Here is a 19,277-nt window from a genome sequence, read left to right as displayed (position 1 = left end):
TGGGTGCAGTTGTAGTACCAAGGCAATCCTTCAGCACTGACAACTTTAGTGATGTTCCAGCAGCTCCTGATGTCAACTGATTACCTGAAAATCTGTTCACTTCAGAAAAATAAAATTGCTACCTCTAACGATTGGCATTCACCCTACCCATGGCTGGCTTACACCCCCAATCCATAAGGCGAATATAAAATCCAAAATGCCTTCTTTTTTAAAAGGCAATGATTTTGAGGATCAGACTGAAGACTGTTTTTAACGCTTGGGGTTGGTGCTACAGTTCCTTGCACCCAGGGCTGGTGCAACCATTTAGGCAAACTAAGTGGCCTCCTAGGGCGCCTAGTGGTAGGGGGCACTTAAAAGCCTGCGCAGGTGAGGAGGAAGAGTGGAGGTGAGCTGGGGCGGGAGGGGTATGGAGAGGGCCATCCTCAGTAACGGGGGGCTGCACAGGGGTACCGCTCCCTGCCCCAGATCTCCACTCTGCCTCCTCCGCTGAGCACACAGCCCCCACTCTAATTCTCCTCCAATCGGTGCCGCAAGCCTGGGAGGGGAGGAGAATTAGAGCGGCGCCAGCATGCTCAGCGGAGGAGGTGGAGCGGAGGTGAGCTGGGGTGGGCTCAGCTTCCATTGGGGTCTCTCCAGGCGGGGTTAGCTGCTCTGGAGGAGGGAGAGGGCTCCCTGGCTGGTGTTAGCTGTTGCGGGGGGGAGTCTCCCCAGGCGGGGTTAGCTGCTGCAGGGGGGCTCCCTGGACAGGCTTAGTTGCAGAGGGGAGCTAGCTGCTGCAGGGGGAGGCTCCCCAGGTGGGGGCTGGGTTAGCTGGGTGGGAGGTGGTGCAAGGTGGAAGTTTTGCCTAGGGTATGAAACTTCCTTGCACCGGCCCTGCTAGCACCATGCTAATGTTGCACTGACATCCTCCAGTGGCACTAGCCCTTTGAATGAGGAGTACTTGTGGCACCTTAGAGACTAACCAATGTATTCGGGCAAACTCGAGCAAACTTCGCTATCCACCGTTTTTTCCAGGGGACGCTTCTACCAGGGCTGCAGCTCCCCATGTCTCTCCCCCCTCCCCACCCCACTGCCTGGTCACTCCCAAATAAAGGTATTCACTGGTGTTTTCCCACTTTAATCCGAGGCTATTCATTCCCCTCCCCCCATGTTTCACTTAACTCTATATTTCTCTCCCCCTGCCCCCCCACTGCTGACTTCCCCAGTCCCCCTCTACAGCTCTGTCTCTTCCCCAGCTCCTCTCTCCTCCAGAGCCAGGCCCCGCTGGAGGCCAGAGCAATCGATAGACCGCCCGCCCGCCCCATCGATGCGCTCGGCGGTGGAGCGGCGCGGCCTGGTCCCGGCCGGCTGGGACTCGGCGCGACCCCAAGATGGCGGCGTTGGCGGCGGCGGGCTGCACGGCCTGCGCGTGAGCCTCCCCCCGGGCCATGGCGGGCTCCGGGCCCAGGCCGCGCTGAGCCGGCCGGGATGTGCGAGAGCTACTCGCGGTGTCTGCTGCGGGTGTCGGTGGCTCAGATCTGCCAGGCGCTGGGCTGGGACTCGGTGCAAATCTCGGCCTGCGACCTGCTCACCGACGTGCTGCAGCGCTACCTGCAGGGGCTGGGCCGGGGCTGCCACCGCTACTGCGAGCTCTGTGAGTGCCGGGGCCGCCGCCGCCGCCGCCGCCGCCCGCGGTGTCAGTGCGGAGGGGGATGGGAGCCGTGGAGGGGGGGACTGTCCGCTCTGTCAGTGGGGGGGAGCGGCTGAGGCTGACACTGCCCCTCTGTCAGTGTGTGTGTGGGGGGAGCCCTGGAGATGGGGGGCGGCTGAGGCTGACACTGCCCGCTCTGTCAGTGTGTGTGTGTGTGTGGAGGGGGATGGGAGACCTGGAGGTGGGGGGCGGCTGAGGCTGACACTGCCCGCTCTGTCATTGTGTGTGTGGAGGGGGATGGGAGACCTGGAGATGGGGGGCGGCTGAGGCTGACACTGCCCACTCTGTCGGGGGGGGGGGAGGGGGATGGGAGACCTGGAGATGGGGGGCGGCTGAGGCTGACACTGCCCGCTCTGTCAGTGGGGGGGAGGAGGGGATGGGAGCCATGGAGATGGAGGGAGGGAGGCTGAGGCTGTCACTGCCCTCTCTGGCAGTGTGTGTTGATAGGAACCATAGAGAAAAGGTGAGAAGGGGTCTCTAGTATTGCAAGATCAGCGAATGGAGGGGAGAAGATGGATGGGGTGCTGGAGGTCCAAGGCTGCTATTGCCCCTGTGAGGGGAGCAGTTGTGGGGATGGGGCTGCAGCTGCCCGCTCTGTGAGTGTAGGGGTGATGGGGTTCGGTGGGCTGCTGCTGCCCACTCTGTGCGTGGGGGTGGAGGGATGGAGCAGCCTGGGGTTGCCACTGCCAGCTGAGTGCTGGGAGCACAGTGCGGTTGGGGGTGAGGGGAGATTCCACCCTGCTGTCTGCTCTGTGAGTCTAGGGGACTGGGGAGCTATCAGCATGGTGGAGATAGAGCTGTCACTGCTCACTCTGAATGTGGGGAGACGAGGAGTGTGGGGGTTGTTACTGCAACTGCAGGCTCTGTGAGTGCAGAGAGGTTGGGAGCCATGGGAACTGCAGGGCTGAGGTGTCACCATAGGGTAAGCTCAGTGGATTTGGGGAGATTCTGGGGGCCAGAGATGCCACTGAGAGTTGTGGGTGGCACAACTTTAGCTGAGTCTGGAAATCCTGATTACTTGGGGCCTGACAAAAATACTAATAAGAGTTGATGGGAGTACTACTGTTTCTTTGAGTCCAGGGTCCATTGAGATCATGGAGCAGAGAGGCCAGGAATACCAACCTCGCTGTAAGTCCAGGAGGATATGGGGAGGGTGGTTATTGTCATGCTCTGAGTTTTTTTTAATCTGAGGACTTTTAGTTGCAGGGGAACCTGAGAACCATGTATTTTTTTGGCTACCTGTAGGGGCTGGACTGAGTCTACTAGTACTCATGAGAGGAAGTATGAGTCTAGATTGGGGGGGGGGAAGGGGTGGAATAATGTCAGTGTAACCCATATGTACCACCAATGCAGGGACTTGACCAGTGCAGCTATCATACGTGTAAGTTTCACATCTGAATGCTAAGATGAATGTTCCTGTGTAAATATTTATGATAGGGTAGACTCTAGGAGACTAGGGAGCATCAGTTTGCGGAATAAAAGAGAGGACTGGGTTACCCACAGAAGTTGGGTTGGACCTGTTGTCAGTAGTCTGATCCATGTGAACTTGGAGTGGGGAAGATGTATTACTGGGGGACAATGATCTACTCTCAGAGGGACCAGAGTTGCCACTGAGAGAGTTCTGAGAAATTTGAGAAGTGCTGAGAGTTTGAAAACACAATTACCTTCCAGGGTTTAGCCTGTATTTTCCACAGCTATTGTGAGATTTGTGAGGCCTTTGGATGATATATATGTATGTGACTGGGAGTTGGGGGCACTGTAGTTTACCTTCTTATTTAGGCTGCATGATGGGGTGTGAAGCATTTACTGTGATTTGTGAAAAGGGCATGTTTTCTTGACAAATGAATGGAGGCAAAGGGAGCATAATCTCTTCCTTATGGAGGCATATGCTGTTGCATGAAGAGTTAAACATTACATCTGTGGTATAATGTCTCTTATATTATCAACCTCACACTGATTTTTTTTTCTCTCAAATATGATTGTCAAAAGCACATCCTATTATTCAACCGATCTCCTCCCTAAGTGTATTTAGACTTGGGTTTGCTTGTCACTGCCTAAAACCTTTCACTGAACAAAACCAATTAATCTCTGGAAGAATAAACTAGATTTTTTTCTGGTTTTTGCATAATCAACAGAATTGTTAACTAAGTTCCAGTTGTAGAGGCTCTGTTGTTGATGTGTTAGCCAGAAATTAGCCAGTTTGACCCTTGGATCAGTTTGGTTTAGTAGGGTTGGCAGTTGGGATGTTTATTTGGAGGGGGGAGGGGTGGAATCTTTGCACTTGTAAATGGAACAGATTTGATCGTCAGTAATTGAGACACAATAAACTGCATACTGTGGTTCTGCTCTGAATAACAACTGTAAAAATGGCATAATGGGTCCACATTTTCTCAGTTAAGCAAAATGATGGCTTTTCTAACTGTGCTAGATTATCTTCCTTGCTTCCATTTGCTATATCACATTAAAAGACATCTATAAATACACTCAATACTTTCCTAATGTTTCTTTTCTAGGTATGCAATAGCTGTAGTTACTGCTATTTCAAATGGGAGGGGAGATGTATTACGAATTGGGGTGCATGGGTGGTCATGTCTAGTGCTTGGAGCAGTGGCAATGAGGCCCAGCAGTCAGAGTAGAGGTCAGAGGCCAGGGACAGAATCAAGAGTCAGAGCCGGAGTCAGGGACCAAGTAAGGAAGAAGCAGGGCAGGAGTGGACTGGAGCAGGACACAGGAACAGGAGTGATTGCAGCACTGGGTGTAAGCACTGAGCAGCCACTGGCCTGCTGCTGCTGCTGAGCTTAAGAGAACACTTGTGATGCCTCTTAGCAAATCAGGAGTCTGATTGTTCATGGCATTCAGCTGCAGGTCAGCTAGCAGGCCCTGCCTCAGCTGCAGACCCTGGTTTCTGACAAGGTGATTCACAAGGCAATCTCTGTGGCAATTTTAAGATGATTGTTATGAATAAAAGAACAGGAGTACTTGTGGCACCTTAGCAACTAACATTTATTTGAGCATAAGCTTTTGTGGGCTACAGCCCACTTCATCCGATGCATAGAATGGAACATATAATGAGGAGCTATATATACATACAGAGAACATGAAAAGGTGGGAGTTGCCCAACTAACTCTAAGAGGCTAACTAATTAAGATGAACTGTTGTCAGCAGGAGAAAAAAAAACTTTTGTAGGGATAATCAAGAGGGCTCATTGAAGATAGTTTGACAAGAAGCTGTGAGGATACTTAACATGGGGAAATAGATTCAATGTGTGTAAGCTGAGCTGAGTAAATTGTGTGTGTCAGAGATTGGCTGGTCTTTTTAAGGGATGTTGGGTCCTAGTCTTACCTGTGACAAACTTAACTCATTTCTCCAGGTGGGAGAATGAATAATACCACGACAGAAGGGTTGTGTGACTAAACCAGGTCTTGGGGGTAGATGCCTATCTATCATAGGTTTCATGCCCACTCTGAACTTTAGGGTACAGATGTGGGGACCTGCATGAACACCTCTAAGCTTAACTACCAGCTTAGATCTGGTCTCGCTGCCACCATCCAGATTTCTGAGTTCTCTGGAAAACTAGGTCTTCCCCCACAAAACCTTCCCCTCCCTGGGTATCCTTGAGAGACTCCTCCACCAATTCCCTGGTGAGTCCAGATCCAATTCCCTTGGATCTAAAAAACAAGGAAGAATTACTTCTTCCCCCTCCCTTCCCCCCCCCCAATCCCTGGTGAGTCCAGATCCAATCCCCTTAGATCTTAAAACAAGGAAAAATCAATCAGGTTCTTAAAAAGAAGGCTTTTAATTCAAGAAAAAAACCTCTGGGAGATAGCATACAAGCTGATCTCACAGACAACAGATTTAAAACACAGGATGTTCCCCTGGGCAAAACCTTACTACACACAAGAATACCCAATTTGATAATTCCCCTAATTGCACAAAGGCAAGTTACAAAAGAAAATAAACATAAACCTATTTATTCCTTTCTAAAACTTATTACTCTGTTAAGAGGGTGCTTCCTTGATCTTTTCTACTCCGGCTGAAACTGACTCTCAAAAGGAAGGAGGGAAGTTTCCTTTGTTTAAACATCTTGTTCCCCCTTGGTTCCTCTGGTCAGGTGTCAGCTAGGCTAGGTGAACTTCTTAACCCTTTACAGGTTAAAGAGGCATTAACGCTTAACTGTCTGTTTATGACAAGGCCGAAGGCCAGAAAACTGAAGGGAGAAGAAGCCTTAGGTCCTCTCTAGTGAGAGAGAAGATTCCAGGAAGCCTTGGGAGTTGCTGGTTAGTAAAGGGCATGGAGAGATGCTCAGGAAGGGCTATTTAGCTGGGCTAAAATGAAACTTGAGGTGAGAAGACAGACCCTCAAGCAGGGTTTTGGAGCGGAGCCTGGAGCTGGAGCGCGGAGCAGCTCCGGAGTGGTGGAGCTGCAGGTTTTTGCCTGGAACTGGAGCAGAGCCGAAGCATAGCTCCAAAGCCGTTCCCTCAAGAAGCAGAGTCTGGGCCCAGTTTGAAACTGAGGTGAAGATACTGTTCGATGCTTGATAAAGACAGTGGTAACCTGGAAGGGATAGGATTCTAGAGAGACATGTACAGAGGGTCAGGTCATCAAGACAGGAACAAATTCTGGCTAGAGAGGCTGGCGTGTGGAGAACAAGTTGGCTAAAGTAAAGCCCCAGCTGGAAGTTTTATTTTCCTTTTGAACTCTGTTAATAAACCAGACACTGAGAAGGGTTATTTTTGGACATGTGAAAGCCTTTGAAAGTACTTGAGGTGTCCAGAAGGGGAAACTGAGGCAGTGGAGAGAGTGAGATCAGGCTGGGTAAGGTTGGCATAGTGGCAGTTTAATAAATGAGGGCAGTTTTGAGTATTTGTTGTTAAAACGAATAGTGTAATGTGGTGTTAAGCCACCTGCTTCAAGTTGTCAGGAGATTATCTGTAGAAGGAGTTGGTTTTCAGTACTCTTTTATCACAGGTTCAGCATTGTACACAATGACCAGATGTGTTGTTGAGTGAATTTTTACGTTCTTTTGAAATATGTTCATTGCTGGAGCCAGGATACCAGATGAACAGGAATTTATTAGTTTGATCTAAAGCAGGGGTCCGCAATGCAGTCCCCACGGGCGCCATGGCATCTAAGTGTGCCTGCGTTCTGGCCAGCAGACAAGCATCCGCTGAAATGCCACCGGCAAGCTGCATCATCAAGAGACGTTGCCGCCGATTTTTGGCAATATTTTGGCGGCGATGCCTCTGGATAACGTTGTTTGACTGCATTTCAGTGGCGATGCCTACTGACGTTGCCACTTGTCAGCGGAATTTCAGCGGATGCTCATCTGCCGCCACAATCCTCCATGGCGAGAAAGGTTAGGGACCACTGATCTAAAGTGATCATTCCCATGTTCTTAAGACTGCATTTTTTTGTAGAAGTGAAAGACTTGTATTAAAAATGCATGGGAAACAGAGCCTGATAAGCACATCTTGATAAATAGAAGTGAGAAATCCTAAAATTATTAGATCTTGAGAAATATGGCCACATGTTATATACTCTTGGTGATTTGTACCAAAAAAGGTTGCTCTGCTGTTGATGCTCTTAGTTCTGGTCTACACTACAAACTTACATTGCTAACACTATGTTGGTTCACCCTTGAGCGAAGTAGTTATACTGACTTAACCCCCGGTGTAGAAAGTGCTGTGTCGATGGAGGATGATGGGTAGGTGGATTACCTACACCGATGGGAGAAACTCTTCTATTGGCATAGGTAAAATCTTCACTAAGCACTACACCAGTGCAGCTGCAGCGTTGTAAGTATAGACAAGCCCTTACTAAATAAATACACCTCTACCCTGATATAACGCTGTCCTTGGGAGCCAAAAAATCTTACTCTGTTATAGGTGAAACTACATTATATTGAACTAGCTTTGATCCGCCATAGTGCGCAGGCCCCCACCCCCACAAGCACTGCTTTACTGCGTTATATCCAATTTTTGTGTTATATAGAGGTAGAGGTGTAGCTTTGTACATCCTTATACCTCCCAGATTTTGTTACTTTCAGGATATCTAATTTCTTACTGGCTCCCAGTAAGAGAGACGATTCGTCCTTCTACTTGACGTTCGTCAGTCACCATGAAATGGAGTAGACTTCTAGTAGCAATGATAATGTAGAGGAGGTCGTATCTGTATAAAGCCCAATCTGTGGTGTCTTGACCCACCTGTGTATAGGTTCATGACTGACTCCCAGCATTGTCCCATTACCTGTTTTGAGCCGTGACTACCACTCTTCTGCTTTATCCATTAGATTTTGACACTTTGAGCTCAGTAAATCATTTGATAAAGTTACATCTACCGTTCCTTACTTGACATTAACATGTTTCTTGTCTGAAGAATGAATAAAGAACAGCATTGCAAGATTTCATGTTTATTGTGTCAGTAATTTGCTAGGTCACATTTGCTCAGGAAAGGCAATAATTGGAAATTATTACCTTTACAGCCCCCTGCCTTCACTAGCAGGACCAATTTTTGTCCCAGATCCCTAAGTGGCCCCCTCAAGGATTGAACTCACAACCCTGGGTTTAGCAGGTCAATGCTCAAACCACTGAGCTATCCCTCTCCCCTGGGAACTTAAAGCTGAGCAATTGGAGGTTGTGGTGGTTGTCTGCTTGCATTACAGTAGCATTTAAAGGCTCCATCGGTGATTAGGGTCCCATTATGCTAGGCATTGTACAAGCACATGGTAAGGGAAAGCCATTGTCCTAAAGAGCTTTCATTCTGCATAAACAAGACAAAAGGTGAGAGAAGAAGAAATCTAGTACTTCCATTTTATAGATGGGGAAAGCTGGAACACAGAGATTGTTGTTTGAAACAGGAGTAAAAAGTCATTTAAAAAAACAATAAAAAAGAATAAACACACCAAAAAAAACCACACACCCCACACTAAACCAATATTTACATTACCACCAGTAGTAGCTATGATTCTGAATATACCCGATAAGCATATTTTTCAGTGAGAAAGTGCTAGTTTTAAATAGTAACTTTGGTGAGACTTGCACTTTAAGATAATTTATGAACATTTATGTAGATAGCATTATTGTAATTATGGATATGCTTGTTAACAAACATTTTGAAAGGTACATTAAATGTCATGCTTTGGTGTTTGATAGTTGACTGTTAGAGATTGGCATGAGACCTATAATGAGAGAGAGACTATCCAACACCTACCTACTGCACAGTTCTTACCTATTATTTTGAAGCATCTGGTCCCGGTTACTGAGACAGGATGCTGGATGAGATGGACTTTGGATCTGATCTAGTATGGCAATTCCTATGTTCCTATCAATATGTGGACCAGTCAGTGTTACTAAGATGTTAAATAGACACTCTTGCACCATTTTAAAAGGGTACTGTCCTTTATTTTTTAATTTCATAAGTGAAGCAAGGGGCATGCTGGGTTAATACTTGTGGGAGAACCCTAGAGGTAAAACACAATAGTTATTGGAAGTGGTGTTGGTGAGTCAGTAGGTGGTAGGTACTGGCATAGTAGTAGGAGGACATTGGGTTGCTATCTTTGGATGTGGTATTAAACCAAGGTCCTGACCACTTGGCCAGTAAAATTCTCAGAATACTTTTCACAAGGAAGAAGTGTTAGCCATGGTGTCCTACAGAAATTGCAGCTCGGGGAATTACTTTCTCCTTACCAAAATTCACCATTCAATATGTGTGAAATACATTATACTTCTCTTCTGACCTAAACTGTTGTGTAGCACTGCATGCTTTTGAGCTATTGCTCTGTCACCCCTCCTCCCCCTCCATGTGCTTTTGGCTGGTGGGTGAAGTGAATGCTGTAGTTCTAGTTTATAAAGCACTAGAGGTTCCATTTGAACAAAAGGCACTACTGTGAGTAAGTAATATATTTAGTTTTAATCAAATATGTTGCATTTAGCCACATGTAAGCTGCTGTTGGGTTAATAAAAGTTTAAATTATCAATTTTTTACTTCTGACAAAAGGAAATTTCCTGTGTACTAAATGTGCTTATATTGTTCATTACAAAACAAAGTCAAAGTTCTTCAGACTAGATTTTTACTAAAATTCCTTTTTGTTTGCAGATGGCCGTACAGATCCAATTTTGGATGATGTAGGTGAAGCCTTCGCACTTATGGGGGTTAACCTGCATGAGCTGGAAGATTACATACACAATATTGAACCTGTCACTTTCCCACATCAAATCCCTTCATTTCCTGTCAGCAAGAACAATGTCCTACAGTTTCCCCAGCCTGGAAGCAAAGATGCAGAAGAGAGGAAAGAGTACATTCCTGATTACATGCCACCTATTGTCTCATCTCAAGAAGGTGAGAAATTAACATTTTTTTGTTTTCATTTGTTTATTTACATATTTGTTTACATTTTCTTTAAGCAGTCCAAGTTGTGCTACCAGTAACAGTGGTTTTGTAAAGCACCTGTTAGGGCACTGCTCAAATAATGAAGTACAATCATGATAATATTTAATCATCATACAAAATAAAGAGAGCAGTAGCGTGTCTAAGTTATATTTCTGTTTTCCACTTTTACTGCACGTTGCATCAGAGAAATTCAGTGTTAAAACACTTTGCATTTGTGTAGTATTCTCTATCTGAGGATCTCAGGTCATTAAGTTAATGAATTAAGCCTCACAACATCTCTGTCAGGTGACAAAACCGTTCTTTCTCCCTTCAAGCTAATGTTTAAAAAGCTGTTGGCAATTTAAAAAACTGAAGTAAAAATAGTTTCAGGTACTACGCTTGCATCTGAGTGTCTCTATTAATTTTTATAGTTTTACAGTCACACTTTTCTATTTTTAAATACCTTCCTTTGCCCATTGAATGAACGATTCATAACAATGGTAGAAGAAAGTGAAAATACCTGTACAGAAAGTGCTGTGAAATAGACATTTTTTTCTGTCAGCTACAGTAATCTTGTTTTAATTATAACAATAATTGAAAGGAGGTAAGCGGAGGAATTTTTTTTGTAATCTCTTCAGATACAAGAATCTCAGATGTTAACCAACAATAGAAGGTTTAAAAAAAAATCTCAAGTGTAACATAAATTGGCTGTCTTTTAATGACGGTTACAAATAATAACAATATTTTCTAAGTGTATGTAGTGCTGTGGATTAGGAAGAGAAATACTAAATAGAACAAAATGCTTGGTGTGAAGAATGAACAGTACAGTTAACAAACAGAATTCTAATTCTAATGTGGCATTTACTACTTCTGAAGTCAATAACGGGGGATATGCTGTGTAGTATACATAATGGCTTGCTGAAGAACTTAGTCTATAAGGCCTGAGACACCCCTATGTAGGCAGAAAACCCCTACAACATAAAAATAATCAGAAGACGATTTATCTTTATTGACAACATGAATAAATCCTGTTGCTGTACTGCCACAAATAATGTGCAGAATTGTTGTTCTATTACTGATATTTACAGTGCCCAGCACAACAAGAGTCCAGGTCCATCACGGGGGCTCCTAAGCTCCAGAGTAATACAAATGATAAATAAAATAATTTTATTATTTGGGAAGCAGGTTTATTTTCTGTTGATTTAACCATAATGTGCCACAATTAAACTATGTATCATATACTATGCAAAGTGGCGGTAAGGAACAGTTTTCTGAAATCAGAAGAATGCTCTAAAAATGTATTTTTCAGGTCTCCAGTCTTCACATTTACTTTCATTTCCTCAAAGCCAGACATTTTTAGCAATTATTTACACACACGAAAAATATTTTAATATTTCTTGACTTAACTTGACCAAAAGTAAAATTTAAATAGTAGCCAGAAATATTTTTCAAGACTTAAAGGGATTAAAATCTCTTCATTGGGAGGCCTGATAAAAGATTTGCTTTTTAAAACATTTTTTTAAAAGAACTCTTCAAAGAGAGCTGAAAAATACAAAGCAAGAGGTAACCATAGCATAGCTGAAAAATAATTGTAAGGACATGCCATAGAATTATGTCAAGCTCTTCAAAAGTGAATAATGATTTTGTGTACTTCAATTTGTGGTTCAATTTGAGACATCTTAAAGTTGCCTGATTTTTTCAGATGGTTCTTCACATCTACCATTAAAATCAGGTTACTTTAAAGTGTCTCAAATTAGGCACCCAGAATCACTTGCCACTTTTGTAAATGTTGGTTTTAAATTGTAGTAGAGAGATCAAGTCCAAGAGAGAACTCAATGTAGCTGTAGTGGAATATCAGTATATAGGAAAGGACGTGATGAATATTACAAATTCAGTATGGCATTGTAGCTAAATATTTATATGGCGGCAATTGTGCTTTTCTTTGTAAGTAATTTCTACATTTTTTTTTTCTCTTGCAAGTTAGATCCAGGAGTTAGATTAGAGCAGTCCTTATAAATATTGTAGGAATCCTTTAAACACCTGAAGCAAGAAGATACTATTTCCCGAGTTGGACAGGAACCAGGAAAACTTCTAATGCCCAAGGCTAGTGTATCAGAGGGACCACAAGCACAGGTTTTTTTTAAGTCAATAAATGAATTGATATAAATTTAAGCAAGTATTATGTTGAAAATAACACTTGTTATAATTGCTATACTATACTTAAGTATAGTTTAGGGCATATTCCTAATACAGTAAATTTGAAATTTTGAATTCAGTGGGATTACATATATGTTGTTAAAAAAAAAAAAGTTCATAACTGTTTTCAGACCAATATTTTTGGGGTACATGAAATGGATCAGGAGGATCAGTTCTCACCATCTGGTACTACTTTATTAGCAAATAAAATTTGGAGGTAATTTCCTCTCTGAAATGTTATGGAACTATCCCTCAAAAACATTCTCTTAAGAATCACATCATATAGCCGTTGACTACATTGTCAGCTGATTTTACGGAAGTGTAAAACTTTTGTTTGTGTTGACAGTTACATTTAATAGTTTAATGTGTTGAGTGATTTCATGTAGCGACAGAGATATAGCTGCATGCAATGATGAAGTGAGGCAATGTGCATGAATCATATGAAACTTGAATATTACTCATTTTAAGGCAGTATTTGAAAACTGTACGGTTACGTTTAGTTTTATATTAAGGCCTAGGGCTGAGCTCATTCAGATTTTGATTAAATTATTTTTATGGATATTCAGAAATTAACAGTACCACTAAATATTATGTCATTGTAATTAGTCACCTCTGTCATAATACAAAGTTTAAATTTTTCATTCATTTTTAGAGAACATTTGCATCAAAAACTGTGTTTAAATATGCACCATGACCAGTAGGTGTTGCTAGCCCACTTCTTAAAACTCAAGTTGCAATTGTTTTCTGTGCCAGCAAATAACATATTGCCACTTTCTTTAGAATGGTGTGACATACAAGGTATTCATTCTGTTCAGATAGTTTGCCTGATTACTTAACTGTTTTGTCAATCTTATTACCAAAAGTCATTAAGACAAATTTTTGTTTTGTTCTGTTCACATATGCCTCACTCATTAGAAATGCTGGAATTTGAACATGCACTCTTTACAGCTGTGCTTAATAGTAATGTGCCGAGCAGTGAAAAGCCACCCAGATTTTCATGACCTGTCTCTGCCATTTAGCATTAGCTGTGAGGTTAGTACTTTGGGCCAAATTCTCCTCTAAGTCTTTTAACTGAAAGCAGAATGTGGCTCCTTGTATTAAATCTAGAGTATTATGTTTCATTAACTTTGACTAGAAGACTTGGCATATATATCAAGTGTATAAATTATATGGATCTATGTATAAATACACATTTCTATAATACAATCTGATTCATCATTACCATGTTTGATGTTGGAGTTTTAGTGGTGTTTTTTACAACTAAAACTTCGGGGAAAATTTTATGCCAGTCTCTTGATGTTCACTTTCTGCCTATTTTTAGTTATTCCCTCTTTTGTTTTTACAGATTGTTTTAGTGCTGGTGTCACTGTAATGTCATGGTGAACTTGTAAAATAGATTATTATTATTTTTTGACAAAAAAAAATAAATTGGTTGCAAAACATGATGGTCATGCTTTATTTCTCATGCTTTCATGTAGAAGAACACAAACTTTTGCAATAATATCAACTAGTTTCTATGAAGTTGGTGTTTCAGTTAAAGTAATAAAGAGAAATTAGGCACTTAAAAATATCTAGATACTTAACCAAAGTGAATAATAATAATAAATTAGTATTTGTATTGTGGTAGCACCTATAAGCCAGACCCCATTTGTATTAGACACTACAGTGTAGTTCTCCAAAATTGTAAAAAGTTTACCTGTCCCAAAGACTGATTCTACATATGCCATAGTAACCCTGGTTCTTAGCCAGTTAGAACCCAATTCTAAATTAATATGACCGATACACAATATGTCTTAGCAGCAAAGAATCCTGTGGCACCTTATAGACTAACAGACGTTTTGGAGCATGAGCTTTCGTGGGTGAATACCCACTTCTTCAGATGCATGTGGTGGAAATTTCCAGGGGCAGGTATATATATGCTAGCAAGCAAGCTAGAGATAACGAGGTCAGTTCAATCAGGGAGGATGAGGCCCTGTTCTAGCAGTTGAGGTGTGAAAACCAAGAGAGGAGAAACTGGTTCTGTAGTTGGCAAGCCATTCACAGTCTTTGTTCAATCCTGAGCTGATGGTGTCAAATTTGCAGATGAACTGAAGCTCAGCAGTTTCTCTTTGAAGTCTGGTCCTGAAGTTTTTTTGCTGCAGGATGGCCACCTTAAGGTCTGCAATAGTGTGGCCAGGGAGGTTGAAGTGCTCTCCTACAGGTTTCTGTATATTGCCATTCCTAATGTCTGATTTGTGTCCATTTATCCTTTTCCGTAGAGACTGTCCAGTTTGGCTGATGTACATAGCAGAGGGGCATTGCTGGCATATGATGGCGTATATTACATTGGTGGATGTGCAGGTGAATGAACCAGTGATGGTGTGGCTGATCTGGTTAGGTCCTGTGATGGTGTCGCTGGTGTAGATATGTGGGCAGAGTTGGCATCGAGGTTTGTTGCATGGATTGGTTCCTGAGCTAGAGTTATTATGGTGCCGTGTGCAGTTACTGGTGAGAATATGTTTCAGGTTGGCAGGTTGTCTGTGGGCAAGGACTGGCCTGCCACCCAAGGCCTGTGAAAGTGTGGGATCATTGTCCAGGATGGGTTGTAGATCCTTGATGATGCGTTGGAGGGGTTTTAGCTGGGGGCTGTATGTGATGGCCAGTGGAGTCCTGTTGGTTTCTTTCTTGGGTTTGTCTTGCAGTAGGAGGCTTCGGGGTACACGTCTGGCTCTGTTGATCTGTTTCCTTATTTCCTCGTGCGGGTATTGTAGTTTTGAGAATGCTCGGTGGAGATTTTGTAGGTGTTGGTCTCTGTCTGAGGGGTTAGAGCAGATGCGGTTGTACCTCAGTGCTTGGCTGTAGACAATGGATCGTGTGATGTGTCCGGGATGGAAGCTGGAGGCATGAAGGTAGGCATAGCGGTCGGTAGGTTTTCGATATAGGGTGGTGTTAATGTGACCATCACTTATTTGCACCATGGTGTCAAGAAAGTGGACCTCCCGTGTAGATTGGTCCATGTCTTTTTTTTTTAAAAACTATGACTCTATATTATGTCATCTCCTCTTTCCTCCATTCCCCCTTTCCTCCTCAGATTTTTTAAGGCACACACAATAATGGACTCTGTATAGCTCTTGCATTGGGATGAGAGGGAGGGAAATATGTATATACTATATTCTTAGGTATGCATCAGTTTTTAACATTCTACTATATTTGCATCAGTTCTAGTTTTTAGGGACATCTTGTTAGTTCTTTAATGATCACGCAGCCTTAATGGGGACCAGTTCATTTATTGCTTTCTGGAAGCCTGATTGTGCCTGGTTGCACTAGAGTGGCACGAGGGGAGGATACAGGAAGTTCTGGGCACAATTGCAGTCTTAGTGCTTCTTCGTGGTTCCCTTGGAGAGAGAGAGCAACCACTTTAGCTCTTGCTTTGGAATATTTCTCTGTTTCTGCATCTTGTTCCTCAAACCCTGCCATTAGAGATTATTTTAAAACAAATTTAAATTGTACTAGGGGTTAAGTTTTGGGGCCTTTCAGCCTTGATAGTGCATTACTTAAGAGCTAGCTTCATTTTTCTCATCATTAATCCCGGACCAGTTCTGGACACAATTTACTTGTCCTGATTTATTTGTAACTTTGTCTGACATATCTTGCCTTGGCAGGTCAGAGCATAAAAATGTCATTCTGATTACAGTCTTGCTTTTCTCCTGCTTTAATGCTGATGTGATATTAGACCCTAATAACCACCAGAAACCTGTGCTTATTACACCTGAAAGCATGGAAACCCAGCTGTCAAATTACATAGCTTGTTAAACTCTCTCTCCTTGTTTGTAAGATATTAGGTGCTAAAAATCACATTGGAATTGAAGAGAGGTATGGAAAAGCAAAATAGTATGATTTTCAAGTCTGATGATATCATAGACTGACTAGTGCTAGAAGTGTAATTGTATAAAGCATTAAGCTTCACAGTGGTATAAAGCATTAGTGTCTAGCTCCAGTGATTTGATATATCAGATTTTGAAACTGTCACTGGCCTCTCAGTCTAGCAGTGCTTTTTTTGGCTCTTTTCCAGAACTGAATATAGCAAGTCTTGGATCTCAAACCACTGTAATTTCAATCCCTGGTTTCCTCAAGGGTTAAACAAAGCCAATGACTTTTTAAACAGCGTGTGGTGGGATTTACAGATGCTTAAAAAGAAATATCTGGATATTGACTTTGCCATTTGATAAACTGACTTTCTCTGTCATTGTTCTTACTTCGTTTGCAGCCTTTCTACTCTCTTCCACCCCCTCCCATTTAATCGTATGGTGTATAGCTTTATTATATACCCCCCACAGTAAACTGCACTGGTGGTTTAAAAGCAGCAATGGCATTTTTCAGCCTAGTATACTAGGCTATGCAAAACACCACCACATATCAGCAGACAGGTACTGTGTAATCAACCAATTTGAAGTATAAACCATTGGTAGAGGATCAACTTTGGAACACTTTGCTCCTGGCTACTAACCATGCCTGGTTGCTGAGTATTGCAAGCTCTGTGTCAAGTGGCTTTAGGAGTCCATGCACTTTAAGTGTCAGGCACTGATTGCTTTTGTGCGAACGAGTCTCTATGTATGCATCAGTCTAGCAAGGAAGAAGCAACAGAAGAAACAGACAAAATGAGAAAGGCAGCCAAGCATAAGAAGCAGACAGAGGAAAGCCATTGGGAAAGAGCCAGTAGGAGAGGCAGGTTCAAAGGAAAAGGAGAATATGAGATGGCAACAAAAAAGTACAGAAAATGTGTGGTTTAATTCTTACCATTAGACAACCATAAAAATAACTCCTGTCTGGAATAATGAAGTTGTCTTCATAATTATAACTATATATCTTTATCTTTCCTTAAGAAACAGTAGATTAAAAAAAAACCAAACATGTAGATTGAGGCCAAATAGACTTTCATCTAAGGATCTTCATTTTGTGAGCATCACAGGCAAAAATTCAGTTTAGTGGGCACTGCAGGAAAACTTCATCCATAGCACAAACCCAATCACACAGCTGGGCTGTGTAGACTTGGAGGTGGCGGGGGAGGGAGTTAAAGGCACACCCCGCAGTTAAGGTGAGTGGGAGTTAGGTGCTTAACTGTATTTTGTACCTTCGAAAATTTCTCTCTGCCTCTGAAGGGAAGTTTGTAATGAGGATTTTGGGAGTCAAACTTGAGGTGTATTTGCAAGGGCAATGTAGGCTCTTTGAATGGCATAGATAGATTTGAAAAAGTCTTCATCTATACTTGTGATTTTTCAGAAATATTGTTCATGTTCTTTTCCTCGGCAGATCTAGGTAAAACTGAAGTACAATATTAGAAAATACTTAGGATGATAAACCAACTTCAAATCAGTTTTAAAAAAACTCAGTTAAAACTAGTTTCAGGTTCTTCACTGCCTCTGAATATTCCTGCCAACTTGTGTTATAAAAATGGATTTATTAATTTAAAAAAATGTTGCCTCTATTATGAAAGACCTGTGCAAACAAAAGAGAACACTGTCTCTGCAGAATAAACCATGAAACTGCATATACAAAAATTGCTGTCCTGTCCAAAGTAAAGTGAAAAATAGAGAAAATACTTTTTAATTTTTTCAGTTATAGTAGTCTTGTGTTACTTGTAATAATAGTAAGTAAACAGTTTTCAAACAGAAATGGGTTTTTTTAAAGTTAACTATGCCCCTTTAAAGCTTCAGTATGGAGATTAAATTTTTTTCTCAAAGAATTTGTTTTTTTCCAGACCTATTTCAATAACTTGCAACTTGTTAACATTTCTTGAGGATTCAAAATTAAAATTGTGTACTGTAAAAGTAATGATTCACATGTCATGCCATCTTAAAGTGACTTAATTGACATTGAATTGGAATGAAAGTCTTCAATTGTTTCAATGCATTGTAATGTGCAAATTGCAATTTTGGCTATAGCGAAATTATTCTTCGGGGAGAAACTAAGACTTTATGATAAAAGGCTCCCATTGTTGTGGATACTTTAAATGCAGAACGCTGTCATTATTTTAATTTCCTAGTGGTTGTTTTTCAGTAAAACTTTGGTCACTTGCCTTGGCTTGTCATGGGGTATCAGTTTTTCCTTTTGCTGACAATATCCGACTTTGTTTAGAACCCCCAATGCATTCTAAACTGTGTACTGCTGCTATACTTGAGGATTTTATTTCATCTGGAGCATCGGACACCTTTGTGGCTTAGAAAGCATAAGTTTCAAATTAGGTTATTGTCTGGTAGTTGTATGTTACTGGTCTCAAGCTTCTCAGGCTTTTTTTTCCTCATCCTGCACAGAATATTTTTGGTGACTCCAGGGGGGGAAAAGTGGAAAATCTAGCCACAGTTTAAAACAGGATAAATGAAAGGTGCAGTTAACCTATTTTAAGGGCTGACCTTGTAATTTCATTAATTTCAGAGTCATTGCAGCATGCTGGACCTTTTCCTTTTCACTCCTAATGCTCTCAATTTTCTCCCCAAAATATTTAATTCTGATGCTTCAGCCAGTGGGTAAAAGGTCAGAAATTGCTGCTAAACTACAGATTTATAGCCACTGTGAGAAAAATGTCTCTTCTTTGTTAAATAATTACTCCGTGTACCTCTTTGTAGCCGGGTTGTTTCTGAACAGAAATTGGCAGATTTTATTCTTTCAGGATGTGTGTGTTAATGTAATGCTAAAAGACTTCAGCATCATCATGATCTTTTTAAAAACTGTCCATGTGACACAAGCCTTGCTCTGGATCTACTAATAAAATATTTTTTTCCGTACTTATGCCAATGCACAAATTTAATCTTTTTTTACATGCTGAAGGATTGCTCTATTTTTGTGGGGTGGAGATCAGCATCACATAAATATACCTGATTTTGAGAAGTCTGGGGCTAGGATTCCCTTGTTACATGAAACGTCTTCATGTTGCTGCAGCAATGGCTGTGCTATTTGCATGGGAATTCTTAACAACTAGCTGGAGTGGACAGACTTTTGGTAGGCTTAGGTGTTCATGTAGGTAGGCTTAGGTATCATCATGTTGTCC

The 19,277-nt window shown here is 42.2% G+C and overlaps 1 protein-coding gene across 1 annotated transcript in view; it reads left to right on the top strand.

The window, feature by feature from the left end:
• The first annotated feature begins 1,385 nt into the window (after positions 1–1,385).
• Positions 1,386–19,277, top strand: part of TAF3 (TATA-box binding protein associated factor 3) — a 138,819-nt gene continuing 120,927 nt past the window's right edge. Inside the window, exons 1-2 of the mRNA XM_030571541.1 lie at positions 1,386–1,633; positions 9,785–10,027. Of these exons, the coding sequence (XP_030427401.1) occupies positions 1,468–1,633; positions 9,785–10,027 (409 nt within the window). The 5' untranslated portion in view covers positions 1,386–1,467. The remainder of the gene's footprint in view (positions 1,634–9,784; positions 10,028–19,277) is intronic.

This window comes from Gopherus evgoodei, chromosome 1 (genome assembly GCF_007399415.2).
Source record: "Gopherus evgoodei ecotype Sinaloan lineage chromosome 1, rGopEvg1_v1.p, whole genome shotgun sequence".
Lineage (NCBI taxonomy): Eukaryota > Metazoa > Chordata > Testudines > Testudinidae > Gopherus > Gopherus evgoodei.
This window is presented reverse-complemented; position numbering and strand designations above follow the sequence as displayed.